This window comes from Miscanthus floridulus, chromosome 11 (genome assembly GCF_019320115.1).
Source record: "Miscanthus floridulus cultivar M001 chromosome 11, ASM1932011v1, whole genome shotgun sequence".
Lineage (NCBI taxonomy): Eukaryota > Viridiplantae > Streptophyta > Magnoliopsida > Poales > Poaceae > Miscanthus > Miscanthus floridulus.
In genome coordinates this window covers 80,204,255-80,229,537 of record NC_089590.1, presented here as the reverse complement: position 1 = coordinate 80,229,537, position 25,283 = coordinate 80,204,255, and the positions used below count along the sequence as shown (strand labels likewise).

Below are 25,283 nucleotides of genomic sequence, written 5' to 3'. Positions count from 1 at the left end.
AGGTATCTTGTGAAAGATGATGTCGAATATTGGAGACTTCGGTGATTGGATAATGTCCGTCGAATAATCCAAGGGATGGAATGATCCAAGCAAGGGATGATTATATGCATTCAGAATTTATGATGCAGGTTTGGACTATCGAGTTTGACAAACTGCACTCCCTTTCCGTATTTACTGCAACAGCGGTCATGCTGAGCTCCATGCTCACGTATGGGTCTCTGCCGCCCCGGACATTTCGCATTGTGGACCAATTGGCGCGAACCTGTGTTTTTTTCTCTGTTATACAGAATGTCACGGAGTATATAGGGCGTGATTGGTTGCAAGCCTCGAGCCAGGATGGCCAGGCTGTGTAGGACCGAAGAAGTCGGGTTGAGCTCGTGCAGATGGTCGTGTTTGGTTGTCTTTGTTGTTGGTTCAGTACGAGATGGGGTTGTGTTTGGTTGCATGCATGCATCAGTTTTTTTTTTAGTGTCTGACGCATGGGTCCCTACATCCTGGGTGAATCAAGTCATCCTACACCATGAGGGAAGGAGAAATCCAAAAGACGAAGTTGTGCAGGGTGGAGGAGGGCAGATGAATAAAAGGATATAGGCGAAAGGTGCGAGCAGGGCAACAAAACATGCCGCATGAATGAGATCAGACAACTAAACGGTGCGAGGACAACCCAGTTCGGCCTACCAATCACGCCCATACTGACGCCGGTTCACCGGTGTCCAAAGATTTTGATGTTGGCAGGAGTAGCAGCAGTGATATCTGCACTAGTACCATTTACCGAATTAGAATTCGGTAACGAGAACCTGTTTGAATGGGAGTTTTTTAAGACATTATCAGAGTGGCGAGAGCTCCACCTAAACATTTTTCATTGATATCGACAAGTCGGGGGATGAAGGGTGCCTATAAATTGTTCGGGACTAGGTCCCTAAGAAGTAACAAATGTGGAGGGTAGGAAGAGTTAGGCTATTACAAACATGTCGCACCATTTATCGATAATCCATCTATCGTGCACCCTTAGGTAGTGTTTGGTTGGGAGTCAAAGTGGAGCGAAACAGTTCCGTCTCTGATTTCTAGGACGGGACGACTATTTTCTGTTTGACTGACAAGGGACGGGATCGACCCATTTTTATGTTTTAGTTGAAAGGATAAATAAAATAGGATGGACGATGGATAGACACCGCAAAAAACCAGGTAATCGTGGGTCTCACTTTATTTTAGATGGCCCCACCTGTCATCCTCAGTTTTTTCCTTTTTTTTGTCTTCCTTATCTTCTCCTGACGCTGTGGTGCCCTCTCTGGCCACGCCTCTCTTAGCGCTTCTAGCCGGAGATGGCCCGATTCCGCATGCGCACCTGGTTGCCATGCCTGGAGCCATGGCCAAGCTCGCACGAAGGCTGGTCGGCTGGGGCCGCTCACCTGCCCGGCTACCACGCTTAGTTGCCAGCCCGCTCGGCTGTCGCACCTTGCCGCCCGCCCGCCGTTGTAGTAGGTGACCACAGCCAAGCTCGTGGCAGGGGCTGGGGCCGGTCACGCCATGGCCTAGCTCACGACGAGGGTCCTGCGACAGGGCTGCCACCGAGCTCGTGTAGGGGAAGGAGGGCCCTTGCTAGGGTCATGGGGGCGAGGAGGCCGCCGCCGTGAAGGAAGGACCAGGCGACGCATGAAACGAGGAAGTAATGCCGCTCGCGCATCCCTGCTCGTCCCACTCCGTCCCACCGATTTCAGGGGACGGGGGCGTCCCTGCATCTCGAGGAATATTCCTCTCCGGAGTCATCCCTGTCTCTGATATCTCGAAACCAAACACCGGATGAAATGGGATATACCACCTGGTCCTCGTCCTGCCCCTAAACCAAACACTACCTTAATCGATAGCTCCAAAGACGTTAGGGCTCCTTGCAGGTGGCCAAAAGCCTGGCCAGACTTGGGTGCAATTGGTGAAAGAGCACATCTGACATCGTGCATATGGTTCCAGATGTGTCGGTAACATAGCAGGAGCATTGTTGATAGCAGTTTTAAGGGGACCTTCTCAGGTCGGGGCATCTCCTAGAGGCGAGCTAGTGTTAGGCGTTGTCTGCCAGATGCATCTTGACCATAGACATATAAAATCAAACGGAGGTATAGTTCAGATACATTTGGGCTCGTTCGGTTGCTCACAAAACCAGCCGGATTTCACTGTGCGCGGGATGAAAAACATTGTTCACTTTCTCACAAAATTCCTCCAGATTCATCGAGATTCCTCTAAATTCCTCCCAGTGAACGGGGCCTTTGTTTGACTCACAACTAATGACTTATTTGAAATAAAGGAATTTCACAGAAATTGTGTGAATTTTTTGTAAAATCCATTTTATTTTTATAGAAAAATGCAGAAAATAGGAAAAAAATTCCGCATTCCAAAGGGGACTTTGCTTCTGGTAAGTGGGTCCCTGGCCTCTCATACTCTCATCATGTGGGTTGTGAGCTAGGTTAGCATTAAGCCCGATCTGCCGAGGACTTTTTGACTAGATGGCCTGATTGGCCCACTTGTAGAAAGAAGTCCACGTTCCGGCCTTGCAGCGTGTTATAACGGCCCACTCATTCGCATACCGGTCTCTTCGTGTTGGTATGACCGTATCAGTTTCAAGTCATTTGCCATCCCTTTACTCCAATAACCTTTGCCGACCAAAATAATTCTCTCTGTAATTATCAGCTAGGAACTTGATTCATATCTCACCAGAGCAGGCCCAACTCCGGCTATGGATTTCCGAGAGAATGTTCTGAAAACTTGGTTTGTGGGAGGTTTCAATGGGCTGCTTGAGTTGGGTTCATAATCCCACCGAGTTGAGCCTGTTCGCTTGCTCGTAAACGATCGTAAATTTCCAGCTGGGAACAGTGTTTTTCTCTCACACCAAACCAGCCAGCAGTAAATAATCCACGATACGATACGGCCTCCCGAACAGGCGGATATTGTCAAAATTAATGGTACCTTCAGAATGATCAGTTCCCCTCTTAACAACCATACTGACGGATAGACGGGATTATAAAAATTTGTATCTAGTTAAACTTTTTGATTATTTTAAAATTTTATTTACTTTACAAAAAAAATTATTGTTGAAAAATCATAAATAAAAACTATATAATTAATTAATTAATTTTGTAAATATAAATAGAGAAATCTTTGTAGATTACTTTGACAGGGGCCGCGCGAACGCGTACCCCCTCTGCCATAAATTATGACGTCCACTCTCCCAGTTAGGGAGATGGTAAGCTAGTGCTCCTCCAAAGTGCAATAGAGGCCACCAGCCTAGGCCATGACTCTTCATGATCAGCCATAGACCCCGTCCAGGTAAGTATGTTTCAAGGTTGCCGCTCCATCTACCTTTATTGCTTCCCCGCTAAGTTCCTCAGGCTTGATTAGCCGATGTGGCACTATTCAACTGCTAATCAGGTGATTTGCACCTGGCGCAGTGGATGGGCTTGGTTGCGGTTAGGAATCCAATACAGGCTTGCCCCGGCCCACCTAAGCCAGCCGGCAACGCGCGGCCCTTCCAAGGTTCAAAGATCGGAGTGCTCAACCCTTTTCCTTCTTTTTTTATTCTTTTTATTATATTATATAAAAAATAAAATCCTCGCTTTATTATCTTCCTCCTCCACAGATCAACCTCTGCCGATTGGTATTACAGTTACAGGTGCTTCCCTCCTGCGAAACAACGTACGCAACGTGAAAAGCCTACGGGAGGCTGGTGATGTCTGAATCAACTCACCTCCCCTTTTGCAACGTGAAAAGCTCTATCGGACTCGGACATCACTGATCGCACTTACTGTGCGTATTACTTATTACTGAGGTGGAAAAAAAATGGAGTGCCGGTTTCGAGCTCCATCCACACTATTATCAGGATGCAATGTCATTCACATGAGTGGCGGGGCATGCAGCTCTCCGTCGCCAGTCGACACTCGAGAATTTTTTTTTAATTTTAACCATTTTTAAATATAATTTTAAATCTAACATTGTCGGGTTTTTTTAAAACTAACATTTTTTGCCGCGGCCAAATGCCTGTGCCGCGCCATGCATGGTGACACGGCACAGGGCTGACGTGGCGTGGGCCGGCCGCGGGGGGGGGGGGGGGGGCGTTGACGTGGCGGGTCTTGCCGCGCCACCGACCCTGGCGCGGCAGGACCAGATATATACCGCGTGCGAGCCCGCCCGCCCGCACACACCCCTGCCCTGCCCGCCCGCCCGACGCCCAAACGCCACCGCCGCCGCCGCCGCCGCCAGCGCCCTGCCTGCTGCCGCACGCGCCCGTGCCCGCCCGGCCACACCGCGCATGCGCCCGTCCGGCCTCGCCTCCCGGCCTCGGCCGCTCGCCCACGCCGCGCCTGGCCACTCCCGCCGCGCAGCGCCCTAGCCGGCCGCACCACGAACGCCGACGCGTCAAGGCCGTCCGCTCCTAAGGTACCTCCCTCTCAATTTCATATTTGTTTATTATTATCTAGTATAGTTAGTATTTTTGTATCTACTATTAGTGTCTTTGACCAAATTTATATAATAGCGTACTAATATTTATGATACATAATAGGTACTATTACATTAAGCATGGAGTATACTTTCGTAATAAACTTATTAGGAGATAGAAATATTGATACCATTTTTTTAGTTTTGATCAAACTTAAACATATTTGACTACTCGAGAAGCAAGAAGTGTATTCATTTTGAGACGGAGAGATTACTTGTAATTTTAGAACCAAAGTTTTATATGGATTGATTATATATTTATTATCTAGTATAGTTAGGATTTTGGGTGTAGAGATTTTGGCTAGTTAGGTTAATGAATTTATTTGTGAACTTATTAATGTTAACTTGAATTTTGTTAATTTTAATACTCTAACGTTTTGTTTATTAATTTGTAATAGGATGGCCCCTTCCACGCAGCACCCGTTGTACCTCATTCTAGAGGTGGAGTACGACGACCAGCACCAAGCACACATCTTGAGTGACAACGACGTAGGGGTGTCCTTACCTCCTTTGAGGTCCCGCACTTACACTAGGGCGCATCAGTAGGACGAGCGTTATAGGCCGTACATACGGTGTGCCGACTTCCTCGAGCTTGTCCGTGTTGTCAACCACGGTCTTCCACCCCTTGACCCAGCGCTACTTACTGTAGTTGTAGACAGGTGCGAGTGCATTCTTTGTACGTAAACTTTTTTTGTAACAAATTAGAGGTAACTAACAGTCGTTCTATTCTTATAACAGGTGGAGGCCTGAGACCCACACATTTCACTTACCTTGTGGCGAGATGACATTGACGTTGTAGGACGTAAAGGCTATTTTAGGCCTTCAGTTGGAGGGACTTTTAGTGACAGGGATAGTTGACAACGATCACTGGAGAAAGCTGGTGGCTCAGTTTACTGGTTTTCTTCCATCGGACGACGATGCTTCCAAGAAAAATAAGTGAGTAATTCAAGCCTATTTAATACTTGCATTGCTTTACAGCTAACATCGGGTCTTATTTTCTTTGATCAATTATAGAAAAAATTCTGATGTTTCGTCGTCCTAGATCACAGAGTGCTTTGAGTACTTGGACCCACAAGCTGAGGAGGCACGGATTGACAGGTTCGCTCGAGTGTGGCTCTGGCACTTTCTTGGTGCTTTCCTCTTCCTAGACGCCTCGGGCAGCACCATCAGCTGAATCTGCCTTGACATACTTCGCTAGCCGTGGGAGAACATAGCGGGGTATAGCTAGGGCAACGCAGTCCTGACATGGATGTATTGACAGCTATGTGTTGCCTGCCGTCCACCTCAGGACATGCGAACCTTGGGGGTTGCTCCTACCTACTCCAGGTTTGGTGTTGGGAACGATTATCCGTTGGGAGATCCCTTAATAATGGTTTATCGGTAAGTACTTTGGTTCATTATATTCTTTCAGGCAGCTAGATATGATGAGATTATTTGTTGCTAATTTATTATCATGTTCAATGCTGCAATGGAACGGTCATGATACACTCCCTACAGCTCTGTATATCTGGACGGAAGCACAGTTAGTTAGAGGGAATGCGTGGCGCAAGTACACGGAGTATACGAACGGTCTCGACGTCCTGACACAGCACCAGGTTACGCTCTCTATACTATCGTAGCAGCGTGTTCTTCGATGTACACTATATCACAACCTAACATAATTACAAAATTTCAGATGTTTTGGTGTCCTTGGAATTCTCCGGAGCTCCAGGACTATCTGAGTCCTATCACTAGGGACGAGTCACACGAGTATCGCTGCGACGTCCCTCTTATTTTCTTCCATGTGGTCGAGATTCACTTGCCCATCCGGGTCTGCAGACAGTTTGGAAGAATGACAGGCTACCCACCACCGCTTTACTCCACCAATCAAGTATTGCACAGGTGCGTTATCGATTAATAACAATGCTACAATTCAGAGGTGTGTTTGGTACAACTAATATCGTTTTGTTGCTGGTTTAACCGCAGGAAGAGGTACAAGACCAATGATTGGCGCGTGACACACAGCTCCTACATCTATTTGTGGCAGACCCGGGTACCACATGCGGTCCTTGCGGGTCCTCCACACGACCAGCACACCTTCGACGAGTACCTGCGATGGCTTCATAGGTCTACGAGGACACATATCAAGCCTCCGTACATTGACGTGGCGATTGACGAGGACTTGGAGGAAGATATCATCGAAGATGTGTACGACGTTACCACTAGGGAGGACACACAGCTATAGAAAGCTCTGCTTCAAAGATACATGGTAAGATACTTGAATGGTACAATTTGTTATCTTTTTGATATTAAGTATGTGTACTAAAACTGTTCAACCGCGTTTCTGTATCCAGGCGACATAATTGTCAAGGCTGTCCAACGAAGCAACGTTTCGGCTTCACGAGTCTAGAGGGCAGGGGCCAGGCGTTCTCGCGGCTTTTGTGGAGGTAAACATAAACTTGTCCGTTTCGAAAATATTTCTTTATTGTATATGCGTTTGGCTAATGAACTAACTTTAACGTCTATTTATGCAGAAGGTGAAGAAAAGCTGCAGGAAGCTAGCTCAGAAGTTGAGCTGCATGGACACTACTTATGAGGAACCATCACTCCCCGCGCGGTCGGGTGGCATGTCTTCAGTCTCTTTGAGGACACCAGCCGGCTCTTCTCAACCAATGACGTAGGGTGCCACTTTCGTGGTGCGTATACCACCACATCATAGCGCTGGGAAGGATCCTGTAACCGAGGACGAGGAGGACGATGACGACGACGACGAACCACCGGGCTTCCGCGAACAGCATGGCCAGTGGGACGAATGGCCGCAGGACGAGGTCGACATGTCTTAGCTAGGTGGTGCCTCGTTTGGCACCCAAGGAGCCTCGTAGGTACTAACAAAGATAGTTTGTTTCAATACGTAGGCTCCATAAACTAACGATCATAAAGAATTATAAATAATCGTGCGTATCATATACCTACAGGGTATGAGCCGTACACACTATCGACGCGACCATACCGATGTTGGCTACACTTCCAATGCGTTGCCAACAAAACCAAAGAGACAGAGGCGTCCGAGGGATCCTTACACTCCTGGATCTTAGTTTGTTTAGGTCAAACGAATATTGGCATCCGAAACTTGCAGGGTTATTTGGTTATGTTATGTCAAACTTATATCAAAACAATGAAAATGTTATGTGACAGCTTGTCAACTTGCTTCTTATTCGTTTCTTTGAGTCGCGACAGCACTGCCGGCGAGATTAAGTACCCTACATTTGGGAACCGACAGTCCCGACGTATCTGGACACCGGTGGCAATTTTTCGTAATTGATTAGTTAAAATGGTGCATAACCGTATTATGAAAGACAAAAAACTAATCATTGGCTTATCAAATTCTCTATTCGGCCGTGAAAAAACTCAACAAAATACGGGCGCGACGCGTTTCGATTCTACCATCCAGGTAGCCCGGGCCGACGACAGGCGCAGCGGCCAGGTGGTGTGACTGCTCGTGCGGTATGTTTGGTCCAGCCGCGCCACGCAACAGGGCACGTCACTGGCGCGCCAGGGTTGGTGGTGCAGCAAGACCCGCCACGTCAGCGGCCCCCCCCAGCCAGCCCACGCCACGTCAGCCCTGTGCCGCGCCACCATGCATGGCGCGGCACAGGCATTTGGCCGCGCCAGGGCAATAGGCGCGGCCAAAAGTGTTAGTTTAAAAAAAACCGACAGTGTTTGATTTAAAATTATATTCAAAAAGGGGTTAAAATTTAAAAAATATTCACACTCGACAGGGAAAAGGCAGCAATCCTCACCTAAAAAGAGGGCGCGCATGGCTTGTCTGCACGCAGCCATCCACCGATCTCATCTCATCTGGGGACCGGAACAAACGAGTCAAGCTAGGGCGGCTGGCTGGCTGACAGGGTGTGGTGTTGACCTACACAGATGTAATTGACTCGATCGCACGAGCGAGCAAATGGGGGCGGGAAATTGATCGGATCCATGCTCCATGTGGTGGCGTTGCCAGTTGCCACGGCGCGCAAGTCCTCCTCGACGTCGTCCAGGCCTCTGCAGTGCATACAAGTGGCATGCAGCAGGCGTAAGCGCTCATGACTCGTGAGCATGGATGTCGGCCAGCTCAATCCAGATAAAAAATCATTGTACTGCCTCAGGCGACTACTCCGGCCGTCGTCGCTGTGACTCTCTAGCGAGCGGTGGCGGCGGCCCCCGGCGGAGCTCAAAAACGTGCTTCCGTCTACAGTCTCGCCCTCCTTCCTCCCCCTCCCCCTCCCACCCTTTCTCTTCTCCTGCTACTCTAGCGGATGACGTGGCCGACGGGGTGGATCTGGGCCCTCCGTGGCCGGATCTTGCGCCTCCTCCTCCATATCTGAAGTTGCTACCGCGACGGGGGCCTAGAGGCGACCCGCGTGGCTGGCGGCGCGCCCTAGGTCCGTTCCTCTACAGGGCTGCTCCGGCAGCACGGATGGATGGCACGGCAGAATCCCGCGCCTGAGGCAGGGTGGCTGGCATGCGCCCAGGCCCGACCTCATCTCCTCAGCCCCGCGCGGTCCCTCTTCACGCGCGTGCGGGCTATGGACGTCATGCTCCCGGTGTCCGGGACGCCGCAGCCACAGCCGCACCCAGGTCTATGCAGGTGTCGGGCATATCCCCTTCCGTCTGCGATCGAATAGCTTCTGGGTGAAAATCCTGCCTGACTTCTTGCTTTGGGCTGACGGTGATGGCGCAGTCTGCGTCATCTACCTTCTTGAAGGCGTCGCCGAAGTCTCTGTTCCTTGTGTCGATCGATGGGGCAGGTTTTGGACGAAAGTCCAGGTGCGCTTCTCCCAACATCGTTGGCATCTGCGGATGTCTTTCCCTTCTTTCCCTGTCAGAGTGCATCCTTGCTGTGCTGTGCCCGATTGTGCTTCATGCTACTCTTCGCTTTGGTTTGTCCAATAGTTGGTTGGTGTTGCCGTAATCGATTGCTTCTCTGTAGCAGATGCTTTGCCACTATCTCCTCTTGGACAGATGCTTCGCCGTCATGTTGCTTGGGCGGTTGGCTAGCCGCTGGTGTCGCCCCCGTCTCCGCTCTCAGGCAGATGCTTGGCTGATGTGAGCGTGATGGCCCCTCATCCGCGGATGCTTTGCCATGCTAATGGTCGTCGTTTCTGGCGGATGCTTTGCCGCCTTGATCTCTTCTCTAGCGGATGCTTTGCCGTCCGTCAAGGTTGATTGGTCCTTCCCCGGGCGGATCTCTGCCGCCTTGGCTGTTGGAAGCTTGATCCGTCGACGCTGCGGTCTCACTACACTACTAGCTACCAATGTGTTGTATTCTTGTATTAGGCTAAGTCGTTTGGGGTTCTGTGGTGGAGCTCCCCCTCATGTTTTTCTTGCTGTCCGTGTGTACTTGTGGGATTTCATTAGTAATCCAGGGATTACTTGTGAGTCCTTTGTATCGTCTTTGCAACATTTGGTTACCTCCTCTTAATAAAAAAAAAAGGGCTGAACACCCTATCGAGAAAAAAAAGGATCAAAAATCACACTCATCATCTGCTGGCGCGACGACTGAGAAGTTCGTTCATTCGTCAGGTGTTGCTGCTAGCTCCTCTGCTGTCTGCACCACGTATACTGTATACATACCCATCGTCGCAACGGCGTGGTGACTGTAAACATCAGCGAGGCTGGAAGGCACGCATTAAAGGACAAAGGCGATGGGTGGATGGGTGAGCTCCGGCCGGCCATGCAATCGGCGAGGAAAAGCCCGGGAGCGATGGATCGGGCGCACCGCGCACGGCGTGGTGTCACAGGTTCCCAGTGACGCGAACTGTTTGACTCATCTTTCAGAGGTCCCGCTGCCTTTTCTTTTTCTTCTCTCCCAGCGCTTGCTTCTTTTTTTCATCTATAAAGCGGGAGACGCTATCCATCGCCCGACGCTCTTATCGTGATGCATCCGCGCGCGTAGCACCGCGGTGGCGCTGCGTTCTTGGTCTGCAAATCCTCTTGTTTATTTACGAGCTGATTGCCTCAAAGCGTTTTTCTTTTTCTTGATCCAATCCAAGGGTCAGTGTTCCTGTCAGGCCCAAGCTTTTCTCCTGGCCCTAGGCATGTTTTGGAGCTGCAATCGATTGCTTTTACTTTACATCGCCTGCAGCAGCTGTACAGGAGTGGAATCACCTGACCTTCCGTCAAAGGATTTTGCAAAGGAAAGAGACCGGCTCCCATGGTTTTTATTCAAGGCATGCCTTTATTCAAAGAGACGGAGACCCGTGTCTGTGATAAGGCCTTTGGCGTTGCATTTCACAGCGCCTGAAACTGAAAGGCCCGTTTCATCAATCAACCAAGAAAAGAGAGAGAGAGAGAGAGAGAGAGAGAGAGAGAATAACACTACTATTTCATTTCATATAAGTGGGGAAAGAAAGGGGAGGATAAGCGAGGTCAAAGGCTCCTCCCGCGCTTTACCTGCTTTTTCTATCCACTTTTGCGCTTTTCTGCTCGCTTCACAAGCCTGTCTCGTACGCAAATACCTGCAAACCCAGGGCGGTTTCTGCCAAACGCTTGTATAAATTCGGTACAGGCCCCCCGTAATGCATACTCTGCGCCTCTGCGGAGGGTACGAGCGCCGCCTCTCCCACCGCTCCATCAAGAACAACAGCCCGTTCCTTCCCAGTTCCCACCTCCAGCCTCGCGAATCGCGCGATCCGACCACCGGTCGTCCGGTCCTCAAGACGTCTCCGGTGGGTTTGGTATGCCCGGAGAATCCGGCGGTGCTTCCTGCTACCAGCAGGGGCGGCGCCTCTTGGGGCTTCTTGGTGGTGATTGCCCTCCCGTTTCTCCCGTGCAAATTGCGCTTGTTTAGGTGCGCCAAGACTCACAGGACAAGAGGAGGCAATTTTGTTGCGTCTACCGTACGGTTTCTTCCGCATTGCTGTATCTAAGCAAACAAAAGTCAAATATTTTTGGGTGCTTTGCAGGTGGGAATTGGGTGATTCTTGGTGTGCAGTAGTAGGCAAGACAACCACATCCTCGCGCTCGCGCACGGCTCGGGCCATTTTGGAGGGAGTGGGGGGCGGCGAGAGGACGAATCACGGGAGCAAGCCCCGGAGGGAGATGAAGGATGTGGCCGTGGCTGGAGAGGATTGCATCCGCGTGCTGGGACCGGGTCCGGAGGTACACGCCTACGAGGAAGGGTGAGGACGACGGCGACGAGCTGTTGTGGTCGCGGGACCTCGCGCGGCACGCGGCGGGCGAGTTCTCCTTCGCCGTCGTGCAGGCCAACGACGTGCTGGAGGACCACAGCCAGGTGGAGACGGCCGCCGCTGCCACCTTCGTCGGCGTCTACGACGGCCACGGGGGCGCCGAGGCGTCCCGCTTCATCTCTAACCACCTTTCTGCGCATATCGTCCGTACGTGCCCCCCCCCCCCCCCCCCCCCTTCTCCATATGAATCCAACAAATTTTACTCTCTTGGGCTTCGTGAAATGCTGCTCGCTAGCTTTTAGGGGGAGTTTGGTTCCCGTGGACTAAAGCGTTTTGGATTAAAATCTACGCTTTAGTTGGACTAAACAGCCAAACACTTGGACTAAAAGTGGACTAAAATCCTTAGTCCATTAGTCTACAAAACTGAACTAAAATGGATTAAAAGGTGTTGGGGACACCCATGCCTCTCATTTATTGCCCTCTCTCTTTACTTTAGTTTATTTTAGTTCAAGGAACCAAATACCACTTTAGTCCACTTTTATTTCATAAACTAAAGTGGACTAAAACTTTTAGTCCATGAACTAGAGAACCAAACAGGGCCTTAGAATGGTTGTTTGGTTCGATCGTACTGTATTAGCGTTGAATTGCTTGGGTCGGTTATATTGATGCCTTTATTCCTCTTATTTTTTAAGAGCTGCATGTGGAATCTCATTGATAAACTGTATGTTTTTTTTTAAGAATCTTGATTTTTTTTAGAAACCAAAAACAAAAAAAAAAGAATCTTGATGCAGGTATCAAATAGTGGAACGACTATTTCGTCCGCGGGCCACGTCTTTAGTGACTTGCTTTGCCCATCTAATTGGGGGAATGAAATGGGCTCTTAGTATTCTTTTTTCCTTTTTGGGATACCATGACTGCGAAGTGCGAACAGTATTGATTCGGTCGCAGTATAGGAAGTGTTATCGTTCATGTCTCCAGTTCCATGCTTGTGTCATCTCTGTGAACTTATTAGCGTCAATAATTGTTTATCGATGAGATCACCACGTCACACATAAGCCCACTTACAATTGTTATTACGATTTAGGACAGTCCACTTGTTCTGTTTATAGTTGAAAGAAAAATGTTCTGATGCTAACATGTAGTATTAACTTTACAGGTCTTGCACAGGAACATGGAACAATGTCTGAGGATGTTGTTCGGAAGGCCTTTTCTGCTACAGAGGAAGGCTTCCTGTCGCTTGTGCGCAGAACACATTTGATAAAACCTGCTATGGCTACTATTGGATCTTGCTGTCTGGTTGGTATCATATGGAGAGGGACACTCTACCTGGCCAATCTTGGTGATTCTCGGGCGGTGGTTGGTTCTTTGAATGGATCAAACAGGATTGTTGCTGAGCAGTTAACAAGAGACCATAATGCTAGCATGGAAGAAATTAGGCAGGAGCTTAGGACTCTTCATCCTGATGATTCGCAAATCGTTGTTCTTAAAAATGGTGTTTGGCGCATCAAAGGCATCATACAGGTAGGCAGCATTTCTTTTTTGTGACAAGTGCTGTATTTATGATGCTTGTGGGCATGCTTGATAAAATAGTGGAACCGAAGTAAATGGTAATGGTAACTCTGTTATTGTAGTGGCTGCAAAGAACTAATGTCACTCTTTTGGCAACAGAAAAGCAATAAATAAAATTGCTAAATATTACAACAAAAAAGCAATGGTAATCTTCAGAATTATAGCACTGTGTTCGATAGTATGATGCCATCTAACACTTCTTCGAACATTTTCTTTCTTTCTGATCTACTTAGGTTTCAAGGTCTATAGGTGACGCATACTTGAAGAAGCGAGAATTCACTGCTGATCCATCCACAGCCCGTTTCCACCTCTCCGAACCTCTCCGCCGGCCTGTTCTGACGTCAGAGCCATCTGTATGTTCAAGAGTTCTTAGTTCACAAGACCGTTTTTTGATCTTTGCATCGGATGGATTATGGGAGCACCTCTCAAACCAGCAAGCTGTTGAAATTGTCCACAATAATCCACGAGAAGTATGCCTCACTTCTTTCTCACTGCATTTGTCTTGAACTGGCAACTCTTTTCATATTGCTCTTGCTGATGGTAGTACTCCTTTTGTGGTGATGCTGAAATGCGCTTTCCTTGTTTTTGTAGGGTGTTGCAAGGAGATTGGTACAAGCAGCTCTAAAAGAAGCTGCAAGGAAGAGGGAAATGAGGTATGGTGATATTAAGAAGCTCGATAAAGGAGTCCGGCGCTACATCCACGACGACATAACAGTTGTTGTTGTCTTCATCGATCATGAACTGCAGTCGGAGGATTCTGCTTCAACCTCTGTTCCTGAACTCTCAGTTCGTGGGTTTGTTGATGCAGGGGGGCGCTCCAGCTTTTCAGGGTTGAATGACATTACTTGATACAGTAACCTTATGTTGTCTAAATACCTGTCGTTTTGATGTAACATTAGACCAAACTGTCCTTCTGTAGTTTTCTTATTCTGTTGCTGCATAGCACATAGCACTAACTCTGCTTCTATTAACATTTGGCCACATCGGAATCACAATTCGTTTGGGCAATGTCTGGCTACACTATTTCTCTTTTTCTCCTACTCTCTTGAAGAATAAGTTTCAGATCGGTAAAATATATATAGGATATTGCCAACTAATATTTTGGTGAGATGCTGATTAGCTGAAGCTGGGACTCGCAGATGAATTTATATGGGAGGTAAAACACGACTAGCATGTCTGTTTGTTTGCTCGCCCGTCCATTTGTCACTGGGATAAATCCTTATGTCTGTCTAGTCTTCAGACTTCCTCGTACCACCCATCAGCTGGTTGATGGTTACTGCACTTTTATTGTTGCAACGCGTTCTGGTTGCTTTGGTAAGCACTTGCTCATTTTCCTTCCTGTGTAAGTAGCCACATTTGCCACAAACCTAGGTAAGCAGCTCTAAATCCTTTGTTTAGCGAGCTGTTGTCTAAACCAATGGAACAATTCTTGGTTGGTCAGAAATTCACCATATTTTTATAAACTTAATACGAGCCACTGTAAATGGAATATTTTCACGTCAGTGTTCATGTTCTGCTGGTTTCTTACTTTATTGAGCATGAGCGCATGACGAGTATTTTCAGAACAATAGAACACTAAAGTAAGCAGTGAGCTGCACTTCAGTGGCGATTTTACATAACCCTGTCCGTGATTTCCCTGCTTGGATTGGATACAGACTCACAGCTAGCATGTCAATCTTCGGAAGCCTTGGCGAACAACGGCAGAAGCCCGCCCGCACCCATTTCCATCCTCACGAACTCGATCCCCTGCTCGTTGAGAAGTTCCTCCAGCTGCTGGGACTCCGGAACCGGAGCCTCCGGCCACGTAGCCGCGTTTGCCACGGGCCCACGGCGGCCTGCTCCTTGTCGAGGGCGGCGTACTCGTCCCTCAGCGGCATGTCCGGCACGACGCAGCCGACGTGCCCGCCGACGCCGCACTCCCTGCACGGGTAGAACCACCTCACCGTGCTGTAGCCCTTGCGGCACAGCGCGCAGAAATCGAACGAGCCCATGCCCCTCCTCGGGTCCTCGTACGTGAGCGTGAGCCGCTGCCGGTGCCGGTGCGCGGGCGCGGTGGCCGCTGCCGGCAGCGCCGCGCAGGGAAGGTGCAGGTCGAACGCGCACGGGTCGCAGCGGAAGCTGGAAGGACCAGGAGTAGCCGATGTGACGGCACGCCCGGCATAGGTGGCAGCCGTAATCTCCCGCCGGCGTGAGCCGGAGGCTGAGGTCGTGCTCCGGGTGCGACGGGTGGCGGATGGTAAGGACGAACCGGGCGCACGACGGGTGCAGGACGTATCGGCACGGCACGCACTGGTAGATGGAACCAGTGCACGGGAAGCGGCAAGCATGGCAGTACGGCGGCGCCGTGTCGCCGCCGGGGATGTCGGTGAGGTGGAGCGGGTGGCGGTGGCTGATATGGATCAAGGTATCATCCTCTTTATTTAGCTTCTCATTTCTCCCAGTGTTCTCACTTTCACGATTCCTTTGGTTTGCTCGCTCCTTTACCTTGCTTCAACAAAGCTTGGAGATAATATGCACGTCCTTGTGCAAGCTGCCGGCTCAGAGTTGAGTCAAGTCAACTGTTACCAAGTTGCCATGTGAGCATATGCAAACTAACGTGTTAGTCAACTATTACCAAGTTGCCATGTGAGCATATACAAACAGCTCCCTCCGTTCACGATAGAATGCAAATATGGATTACGTGCAGATCAAACTAGTTTAACTTTGATTGAGATTATAGTGAATAGTATTAACATTTATGTCTCTATCTAAGTTTATTATAAAAAATATATTTTATAATCAATTTAATGGTACGCACTTTGTATCATAAATGTTACTATACTTTTATATAATTTTGATCAAACTCTAAATCGTTTGATTTCTCGGAAAGTAAAATTTGGCATTTTGTGCAATGTATTGTGGTAAGTCGTTTAATTGGATTGTACACATAAGTTTATATTCAACTTGTGTATATAGCAATTGAATTGGATTCTTAAAGTCATGAAAACGTAATACTCCCTCCATTACATATTATAAGACCTTTTGGCGTTTTAAAATATACACTGTGTTTAGGTACAGAATAAAACAACGTATCTAGAAAAAAACCAAAATGTCTTATACTTTGGAATGGAGGGAGTAGTTAGTAGTAGTCAATACTAAGAAGAGAAATAGTAATTTTCTCCTACAGCATGGATTTGGCAGTGTTGCAAAGAACTTGCCCAATAACGAATTCCTTTCACCCCAAAGATAATGCAATTGTAGATTTGAGAATAGTCAAATTTTTCCAAGTTTGACCATTTTTTTAGAAAATAATATTAGTATTTATATTTCTAAACAACTTTACTATGAAAAAATATTTACAATTAATTTGATGATACATATTTGCATCATAAATATTGGTACTACTTTGTATAAATTTGGTCAAGTTTAAATTTGTTGGACTTGAGAATTGCATTCATTTTGGACGGAAGCGGTACTATTGAACGAGTATAATCCCATTCACATTATACCATAGTTCACGAAAATAACTCCCCCACCCACCCACCAACGATTTAAATGGTTGGAAGGACCCTATAGACATGGTTTAAATGGCAAGAAGAGAAGTTGAGACCGGCAATGTATAAATAACATTTTATACATATATAGTAAAAACTACAATCCTGTGACAAATTAAGTTAAAGTGTATCAAAATGTACCTATTTTACACTATGTTCACCTATGTTACTAACCATACATTGCTATTTTCCAAACTATGCTAAGCCTCACTCTCCCTAATAAAACTAAATATACTCCGTCCATCTTATAAAAATATAAGGTATCCAACTAATTTTAGAAAGGCATGCATATATGTTATTGATTTTGCCCATCAATTATAAGCCATTTTAGTGTTTCAAAGGCATTAATGGGATTTAAAAGTCAGGCACACATGGATGTGGTTGAGCATTTCAGAATACCTTATAATGAGATAAATTTTGAACCTTCGATACCTTTATTTTCGAGTACAAACCTAAGAATATATGGCCAAGCTTCTTTCAGCGGTTTCACGAGCCTTTTGAAGTCGTTTAGTTGGCCCTTTATGCGTTGTCTCGCTGTAAACATCCTCTGATGTGACGCCTCTTGATTTGTTTTCTTTATTCTACGATGGAAATGGAGAATCGTCGGTTCAAAAAAAAAAAAAAATCAGCCATCTATGGTCCACGCAATCAGCGGCAAACGCTACGCGCACATCAACAGCAAATTCTTTTTTTTTTTAAGAAATCAACAGCAAATTCTACATGCACATGAGGTGTTGTGCACCAGTATACTTATCGGTTCTTGAATTGAGTATTCGAGTCCGCATCAAATAGTCCTACGTGGATGGCATAGTCCTATGTGAGTGCGACACATGGTATACATGGCATGACCTATCGGTCAGGAATACCGATCGGTCCTCGAGGAAGCCGAAATCACGTCGTTTTTGCAATTTTCATATAACAGTACCTACTTTTGCGATTATCTATTAAAATAATACTGTTTTTTTAATGTTCATTAGCGGTGGCCGGTGGGGAAATCGGCTATCAGCCAGTTTTTTTTTAATGGCTGTCAGCCAGTTATTAGAGTTGAATATGAAATAAGGCACAAATTCAAGAGAGAGGAAAACGAGCTTGACACGACAACAAAACTGTGAGACCTGCGCTTATTGCCGTGACAAACAGAGTGTTCCAAAAGATACATTCAGATTTGCTTACTGGAGTGATGACAAACAAAAAAAATAATACAGATCATAGTGCGCAAAAAAAATAATACAGATCATAGTGTGCATTGTGCAATGTTCGGTCAGTAAAATAAGAAGGGACACAGCGGGTAACAAAAAAAAAGTTGATGATGCAAGTCCGCCCAATTTTGTTCTGATAACTACAGTGATTTGATTGCTTGCCGTTGACAGTGATAATTCTTTCCACTTCAGCTGGGACCCCGAGCAGCAGTTCTAGTTTAAAGATATGAATTTTTTTCTCTGTAGAGGAACAAAAAATATTGAAATCATTCATGTGAACAAGAATGTTAAACATACACTCAATAGAATGAGAAGATAAGGACTTATTCTTTGATCATGATCAAAACATAAAAGGTATTTTGCAAAATCTTTTCTAGGCTTGTTACTAACCCTTTTGCCCACAACAGACTTGTTAGTACGTACGAGCAAGATGCGACCATGCCTAATAATCATAAATGAAAACAAACATACTCCGTCTATTCTAAAATATAAAACACAATTTTACTTGATGCAACATCACCCTTTAACCGTTAGCTTTTCTAGATATAATAGTTTTTACTACGTGCTTAGAATATTAAGTACATATTAAAAACCAATGTATCTAAAGAAAAGTCAAAATGTCCTATAATTGAAATAGAGGAAACATATAATTTATGGTAATAAGAATTTGATCATTAGAAAGTAGTATATAAAAATAAAAATTCGATATAATGAATTTTATAGTATGGCTTTTTATATGATTATTAATCTAATTGTTGACTAAAGATAATAAAGTTCAAAATTTTAAAATATGTTCATGTCTTATATTTCGAGACAAAGATGGAGACATGGAGTAGTACTCTGTAAAGATGCAAGAGATGAACTAAGCCGACAAGATCAGTTCTCACTATTGCATAAATGATTTACATTACCTGCCTGTAATATTCCTCCCTCTTCCTGATCTGGTCCCCCGTCCCTGACTTGTTGAAGTTGATTGCCAAGTTATCATCCGACATACGCGCGCCCAGTTTCAGGCCCTCCAGGGTGACGCCCAGCATGGACGCGGCGTTGCTCGCGAACATGCTCGACTGCGCGCTGCTGAGCACCGACATCTGCTGGTACTGCTGCAGCAGCGCCGCCGTCTGGCTCGCCTCCTGTTCCGCTCGCACCCTCTGCATGTCGATCCTCGGGTACACACGCTTTATCTGCGCGTCCGGCACGGCGCAGCCGACGTGGGCGGCGAAGTCGTCGCGCCGGTGGCACCCGTAGAGCCACTGCTCCGGGATGATGCCCTGCCTGCACACGGTGCAGATGACGACCACGCCCTGCCCGCCCCTGTGCAGGTTGTCGTACGCGAGCCTGAGCGGGTGCGCGCGCGACGCGACCACCTCTGCAGGCAGCGCCGCGCACGGGAGGTGCAGGTCGAACTGGCAGTGCTGGCAGTGGAGCACGAACTCGTGGCCACCGGTGCGGCACGCGTCGCAGGTGTAGATGCCGGACTGGTACGGCGTCGCGAGCCGGAGGGAGAGCGGGTGCTCGGGGTGCGCCGGGTGGCGCACCGTGCGGCGCACGCGAGCGCACGCCGGGTGCAGGGCGTACCTGCACGGCGCGCACTGGTAGGCGGACCGCGTGCAGTCGAGGCCGTAGGTAGTCGGGCGCGCACTGGTAGGCTCAGATGGGGCACCAAATTAAATCACCTTGAAATGGCGCAATCATTTATGGGACCATGGAAACCGAATATGGTCCTATGTCCATCTAATATATTAACCACAGATGCCAAGTGATCTTGGTAGTGGAGGGTTGTCGCCCTACAGGTATGAGTCTACCTAGATAGAGTTACAATGAGGCAGGGGAGAGGTTATATTCGGAACACGTTATACCACTCAGTTATCTATTACATACTCCCTCCATACTCATAAAACAAGTCGTTTAGAACAGGATTGTGCATATCAAGGAGAAATTAATTAGGGGTTAATTTTCCATCCTTACCCTTATTAAATAGGCCTGCCCGTGCTGCTTATCCAGCAAACTTTCGTAGCTCAAGTGGCCAAGGCTCTGCGGCCTGAGGACGGACGTCCACCGTTCGAGTGCTGGCAGCCGTGGTATTTTTTTTGTATTCGCCAGATTATTTGCATGCCACTGTGCTTCGTTGCATGGCGCTGTGCTGCTTGAGTTTGGGCGCGTGAGGTCGGGGTTTGGCCGTTCGCGTGCGCGCAGGAGCGTTTTGGCACAGGTGACGCACGCGTGTAGGAGTGTTTTTAGCGTTTGCTCCCGTTTTGCTTTCTCACGCGTGTGTTGGCGCGTTTACAGGTTCGCTTGCTTTCAAATTTTCGGCGTTCAGACGCATTTTCGGCGTTCTCTCGCGCGTGTGTTGGCGCGTCTACACACGCTGCTCCCAGTACTATAAAACGTTCAGATGCTGCTCCCAGTACATGCAGCGTGCGGCGAGCAGCAAGGCTACGCGAAGAGGATGTAAGGCGAGGAGGCGTGCGGTGAGGAACGAAGTGCGAGGCAGTGCGAGCGCTTATTGGATCGGCCAGCGGCAAGCCAAACGGGTGGCGTGAGTAACGAACAGGCGCGATCAATGCGGACGGCGTGCACGCGCACGATTAAGGGAGGGGTAATTGCGTCCAAACTTGCCCTCGGGTGCAGAGAACGACATGATTTGTGAAAACTAGCCAAGTGCCCAGAACGACTTGAAATCTGGGTATGGAGGGAGTATCTCTGTGAGACTAGCAGTTTACACTTCTAAGCTGGTGCCAGATTCGGTTACAAGTTTTTAAGGGCTTGTTTGGCAGGGTTCCTCCTCAAGTGCTCCTTCAGATGAGCCGGAACATTTGAGGAGGAGTCACTTTTTTGAGCTCCGCCTCTTGGCCTAAAAACGGCTCTGGTTCCTCTACCTCTACTGTTCATCAGAAAACGACTCCACCTAAAGTGTTTGGTAGGACTCTTTCAGCTCTTTTGGAGAAGCTGATGCCAAAGCCAGAGTCAGGGCCACAGTGGTTCCAAACACATCCTAAAGATGACCTTGTTGGGGTGCTTTGAGAGCTCCTAGCAGGAGCGGGAAGGTGGACGTTGGCGCAGTGACAATTGACGGCAAGGTTGAAGCCTAGAGCTCATTATTGGTAATTGTATGATTAGAGCGTCCGGATGCCAAGAGTACCTCCAAACGCTATGTGGCTGTCGATGCGGGACCCACAGGATACCCCGCAAGGGAGAGAGAAGATCTAGTCCAACCAGGATTCTTCCCATATAATCGTAGTAGTAGAACTATTAGGTAAATCCTATTAGAAAATCTCATTGTAAACCGACTAGGACTCTGGCCTCCTGACTATATAAAGGAGGGCAGGGCTCCTGAAAGAAGGACAATGGTACAATACAACATATCACAATCAATCCAACGCAAAGGCTAACGCCGACTGGACGTAAGGCTATTACTCGATCTACGATCGAGGGCCTGAACCAGGATAAATCGACTGTCTCTTGCGTTAACCATCGAGTTCAGCATACGCCGAAGCCCGAACATACTGCCCCGGGGACCCCCGTGGCAGGCTATCGGTGGTCAAACATCGACAGCTGGCGCGCCAGGTATGGGCTTTCGGCGACTTTGCTTCCGAGAGCTCGATGGACCTCGACAACATGATTTTCCCGACGGGATCAACTTTTATCTTCGGCTCATGGATCTGCGAGGCAGACAACAACGGCAAGCTTCAAAGCCATCTCCTCGAAGATCCAGATCATCTAAAAGAAGTTCCTATTTCAACAACTACAACGGATCAGCTCACCAGAAGATTCGCGCAGCTAATAGTATCCGAGTCAAATCGGATTTCACGACCACTCGTATCCGATTCAAATTCAAGCTCCAAGGTGAAGTTTTATCCGAGTGCTTTCAAGAAACCAAGTTCTTTTTTGGCAAGATTCCAGAGCACAACCCAAAACAACTCGGATTACCCCCAGAATTCTCTCAAGAAGTCGAGTTCTTTTCCATTTGGGCTCGACAACATGGCAAAATCCTATCAGGGACAGGTCGAAAGATTTTTCAATCCAAGATTCGGGATACCACTGACAGGAGCTCAGGAGGGTCTCGTGCTAACGATAACATCGTAGGACTGTATCATCCACTGGCCGGATTCCGTTCCTGAAGGTAGCGGAACCCAACTAGTCGGCACAACAACAACAGCTATTTTACCTTACCAAGAAGGAGACTCGATCTACGACACCGAGGCATCCACTAAAATTATCAGCGACTCTGACAGCATGAAAACTAACGCCAATAACAGAACGACTCATGCGCGAGAAGTGCTCATGGTTCGACGACCGCGGTCACCATTAAATCCCCCAGAAACACCCGACGTCAGATCATCAGATGAATCAGAATCCAACATATCACCCTTTGCCTAGGGCTACGATGGAGAAACAGATAGTCAGAAACAAGCTAGAGAAAGAAAAAACAAGTTGAAGCAAGGGCGCCAACACCGTGCTAGGCAGCGCAGAGAAGCTTAGATCAGATACGAGTCAGAATTGGCTGAGTACGACAAAAGAAAATTGCAACGAGAAGTTGAAGGAAGACGCACGGCGAATACACCTTACGATAAGATTCGAGAAGCATTAGAAGAACTCGGAGCAACTTCGCATCCTGGTGAGAAGTATGAACAGCTCTAGGACTTGCTCCGATCGACAATCCCGAGAACGCATGAAGAGAAAGCTCGATCAAGACTACCCACCAGATCAACAACCCACCGGCAAGAGGATCAAAATCAAAGGAAATCCGCTTTCGAAAGACTTGGGCCGGGTGGAAGCCACGACGGAGGAAGTAGGAAGGAACATAATCAAGGCCACCGATTTGAACAAAGGAAGACTAGGAGCAGGGTTCCTACCCAGACAACTTTGCAAGATTGTTCCCATCAGAACGACAGTTAGCCAGAGGAAGGCGCCGAATCTGAATTCAAAGAAACCAAGGCACACGACAGGTTCCCCTGCTTTGCGAATAGGCTCACATTGGTGCGATTACCTCACAAATTCAAACCATCTAATCACTCCAAGTATGATGGCAAAACTGAACCAAAGCAATGGCTCAGAATATATTCACAATCGATTGAACTAGCCGGAGGAGACGATGATATCAAAGCCCTTTTCTTCCCCATGGCACTGGAGGCCATGCCCCTCCAATGGTTTGATAAACTAAATCCAGGATCTATCAGAAATTGGGAGGATTTGCAGAGAGTTTTTTGTGAGAATTTCGCAGGAATCATTACACACCTAATCACTCATGCAGAACTAAAAGGACTCAAGCAAAGGGGGGGTGAAAGTCTCAGGAACTACTATCGACGATTCAGCGAACTACGAGCTCAAGTGCATGACATAACCGAACGAGAAGTAATTGAAGCTTTCTCTCACGGAATCATGGCTAGATGGCAATTTCAAGACTTCTGTAAAGAAAATCTGAGAAACAATGAAGAATTCAGACGTTACAGTAGAAAAGATGATTACTGCAGAAGAAAAAACACGAGAGAGGTTCCCGGACAGAAGCAACCAAGACAACCCGGGCAAGCAAAGTCACTGAAATAGCAGACATCAAGAAAGAAAACATAGACCAGACAATACTGTGGCAATGGCCGACAAATCAAAGAAGTTTTCCAAACCCAGAAGATATGATGACATTGAAAACATACGTTGCCCATTGCACCCTAGTGGGAGGCACATCATCGGAAATTGCTACACTTTCAATGATCGATACACAAGAAAAGATAGTAAGGAAAACACCAAAGAGGACAATCAGAAAAGAGAAGAAGACAACCACGAGGACAAAGGATTCCAAAAACCTAGGGGAATAGTAGCAGTGATTTTCTCAGGGGCTCTGGATTGCAGAAGCAAACATCAAGAAAAACTGCGGACCATTATGACTACAGAACCGGCTACACCAAGATATCTCAATTGGTCACAGTATCCTATCCAATTTACCAGAGAAGACCAATGGACTAGCGTGGAAACGCAGGCCATTATCCATTGGTTCTGGATCCGACTATTGCTGGTATGACAGTCACCAAAGTACTAATCGATGGAGGAGCTGGACTTAACATCATCTTTTCAGAAACTCAAAGGAAAATGGGACTACAACTCGCCGGAATGATTACGCCAACAAGCACACCTTTTTACGGAATAGTACCCGGCAAAGCAGCCATGCCACTCGGACAAATTACTTTACCTGTTACCTTTGGAACTCCTTCAAACTACCGAACAGAGTTTATCAAATTTGAAGTCGCCGACTTCGATTCATCATATCATGCAATCCTCGGACGTCCAGCACTGGCCAAATTCATGGCAATACCACATTACCCGTACTTACTACTTAAGATGCCAGGACCCCAACTGGTATCCTTTCCCTTCGAAGCAATTTAAAGCGCGCTTTTGACTGCGACGTTCAGGCGATCCAAATTGCAGCTAAAGCGCAAGCCGACAATGGAAGAAAAGAAATAGCCGCAATCGCTGCAGAAACAAGCCAAGAAGAATTAGAAATACCGGCTAAAAAGCCCAGCATCATCGCACCACCAAAAGAAGCCGACGTCAAGCAAATCGACTTAGGCACAGGCGATACCTTCCAAGACAGCAACTATCAGTGCTCACCTCTTGGCAAAATAGGAACTCGCGCTCACCAACTTTCTTCGGGACAACAAAGATATCTTCGCTTGGAAGCCAGCCGACATGCCAGGAGTCCCAAGGGAGTTGGCTGAGCACAGAATTGATGTTAACAAAAGCTCCAAACCTGTAAAACAACGGCTACGACGATTCTCACCCGACAAGAAGGCAGCAATTAAAAAGGAAATAACAAAACTGATGGCAGCCGGATTCATCAAGGAGATCCTACATCCAGATTGGCTAGCAAACCCGGTCCTTATACAGAAGAAAAACACGGACGAGTGGCGTATGTGCGTCGATTACACAGATCTCAACAAACATTGCCCAAAAGATCCGTTCGGGCTACCACTGCATTGACCAGATAGTTGACTCGACAGCAGGATCTGCGTTATTATCTTTTCTCGATTGCTATTCAGGATATCACCAGATCGCACTAAAAGAAGAAGACCAGAGCAAGACATCTTTCATCACCCCGTTTGGTGCCTACTGCTACAAGACCATGTCGTTTGGACTAAAGAACGCTGGCGCCACGTACCAAAGAGCTATCCAGACTTGCCTTGGGAATCAAATCGGTGAAAATGTGGAGGCATACGTGGACGATGTGGTGGTGAAAACAAAGAACCCAGACACTCTAATTGAAGATTTAAAGCAAACCTTCGAAAACTTGAAGAAATGGAGATGGAAATTGAACCCAAATAAATGTGTATTTGGAGTTCCCTCAGGAC

The 25,283-nt window shown here is 47.5% G+C and overlaps 2 protein-coding genes and 1 non-coding gene across 5 annotated transcripts; 1 reads left to right on the top strand and 2 right to left on the bottom strand.

Annotated features, from left to right (window-relative positions):
• Positions 1 to 3,163: 3,163 nt before the first annotated feature.
• On the bottom strand, positions 3,164 to 3,323 carry LOC136495085 (U1 spliceosomal RNA). Its single transcript, XR_010768869.1, has one exon. It is a non-coding gene; the product is annotated as a U1 spliceosomal RNA (small nuclear RNA).
• A 7,715-nt stretch (positions 3,324 to 11,038) lies between these two features.
• On the top strand, positions 11,039 to 14,391 carry LOC136493545 (probable protein phosphatase 2C 43). Of its 3 annotated transcripts, none has more exons than XM_066489641.1 (5): positions 11,039 to 11,258; positions 11,418 to 11,849; positions 12,799 to 13,163; positions 13,445 to 13,681; positions 13,803 to 14,391. In XM_066489641.1, exons 2-5 carry the CDS (start codon positions 11,561 to 11,563, stop codon positions 14,058 to 14,060), a joined length of 1,149 nt encoding a protein of 382 aa, XP_066345738.1. In that variant the 5' UTR covers positions 11,039 to 11,258; positions 11,418 to 11,560; the 3' UTR covers positions 14,061 to 14,391. The 3 variants fall into 3 exon arrangements, with proteins under 3 accessions (XP_066345738.1, XP_066345736.1, XP_066345737.1); XM_066489639.1 differs by having other exon boundaries at positions 11,039 to 11,302; XM_066489640.1 differs by having other exon boundaries at positions 11,039 to 11,351.
• Positions 14,392 to 14,941: 550 nt separating this feature from the next.
• On the bottom strand, positions 14,942 to 20,269 carry LOC136492274 (uncharacterized). The gene is made up of 4 exons (XM_066488349.1): positions 20,211 to 20,269; positions 18,855 to 19,584; positions 15,460 to 15,695; positions 14,942 to 15,329 (listed from the first exon to the last, which is right to left on the bottom strand). Exons 1-4 carry the CDS (start codon positions 20,267 to 20,269, stop codon positions 14,942 to 14,944), a joined length of 1,413 nt encoding a protein of 470 aa, XP_066344446.1.
• Between the last annotated feature and the right edge of the window lie 5,014 nt (positions 20,270 to 25,283).

Excerpts from the sequence above, each read along its gene's own strand:
- LOC136493545 (XM_066489641.1), top strand. The coding sequence starts at position 11,561 with ATGTGGCCGTGGCTGGAGAGGATTGCATCCGCGTGCTGGGACCGGGTC. Across the intron at positions 13,164-13,444 it reads GCATCAAAGGCATCATACAG|GTTTCAAGGTCTATAGGTGA; the intron begins GTAGGCAGCATT and ends TGATCTACTTAG. Across the intron at positions 13,682-13,802 it reads TCCACAATAATCCACGAGAA|GGTGTTGCAAGGAGATTGGT; the intron begins GTATGCCTCACT and ends TTGTTTTTGTAG.
- LOC136492274 (XM_066488349.1), bottom strand. The coding sequence starts at position 20,269 with ATGCGTCTGAACGCCGAAAATTTGAAAGCAAGCGAACCTGTAAACGCG. Across the intron at positions 19,585-20,210 it reads GTAAACGCGCCAACACACGC|TGCGCGCCCGACTACCTACG; the intron begins GTGAGAAAGCAA and ends TGAGCCTACCAG. Across the intron at positions 15,696-18,854 it reads GGGAGGAATATTACAGGCAG|GTAAAGGAGCGAGCAAACCA; the intron begins GTAATGTAAATC and ends TGTTGAAGCAAG.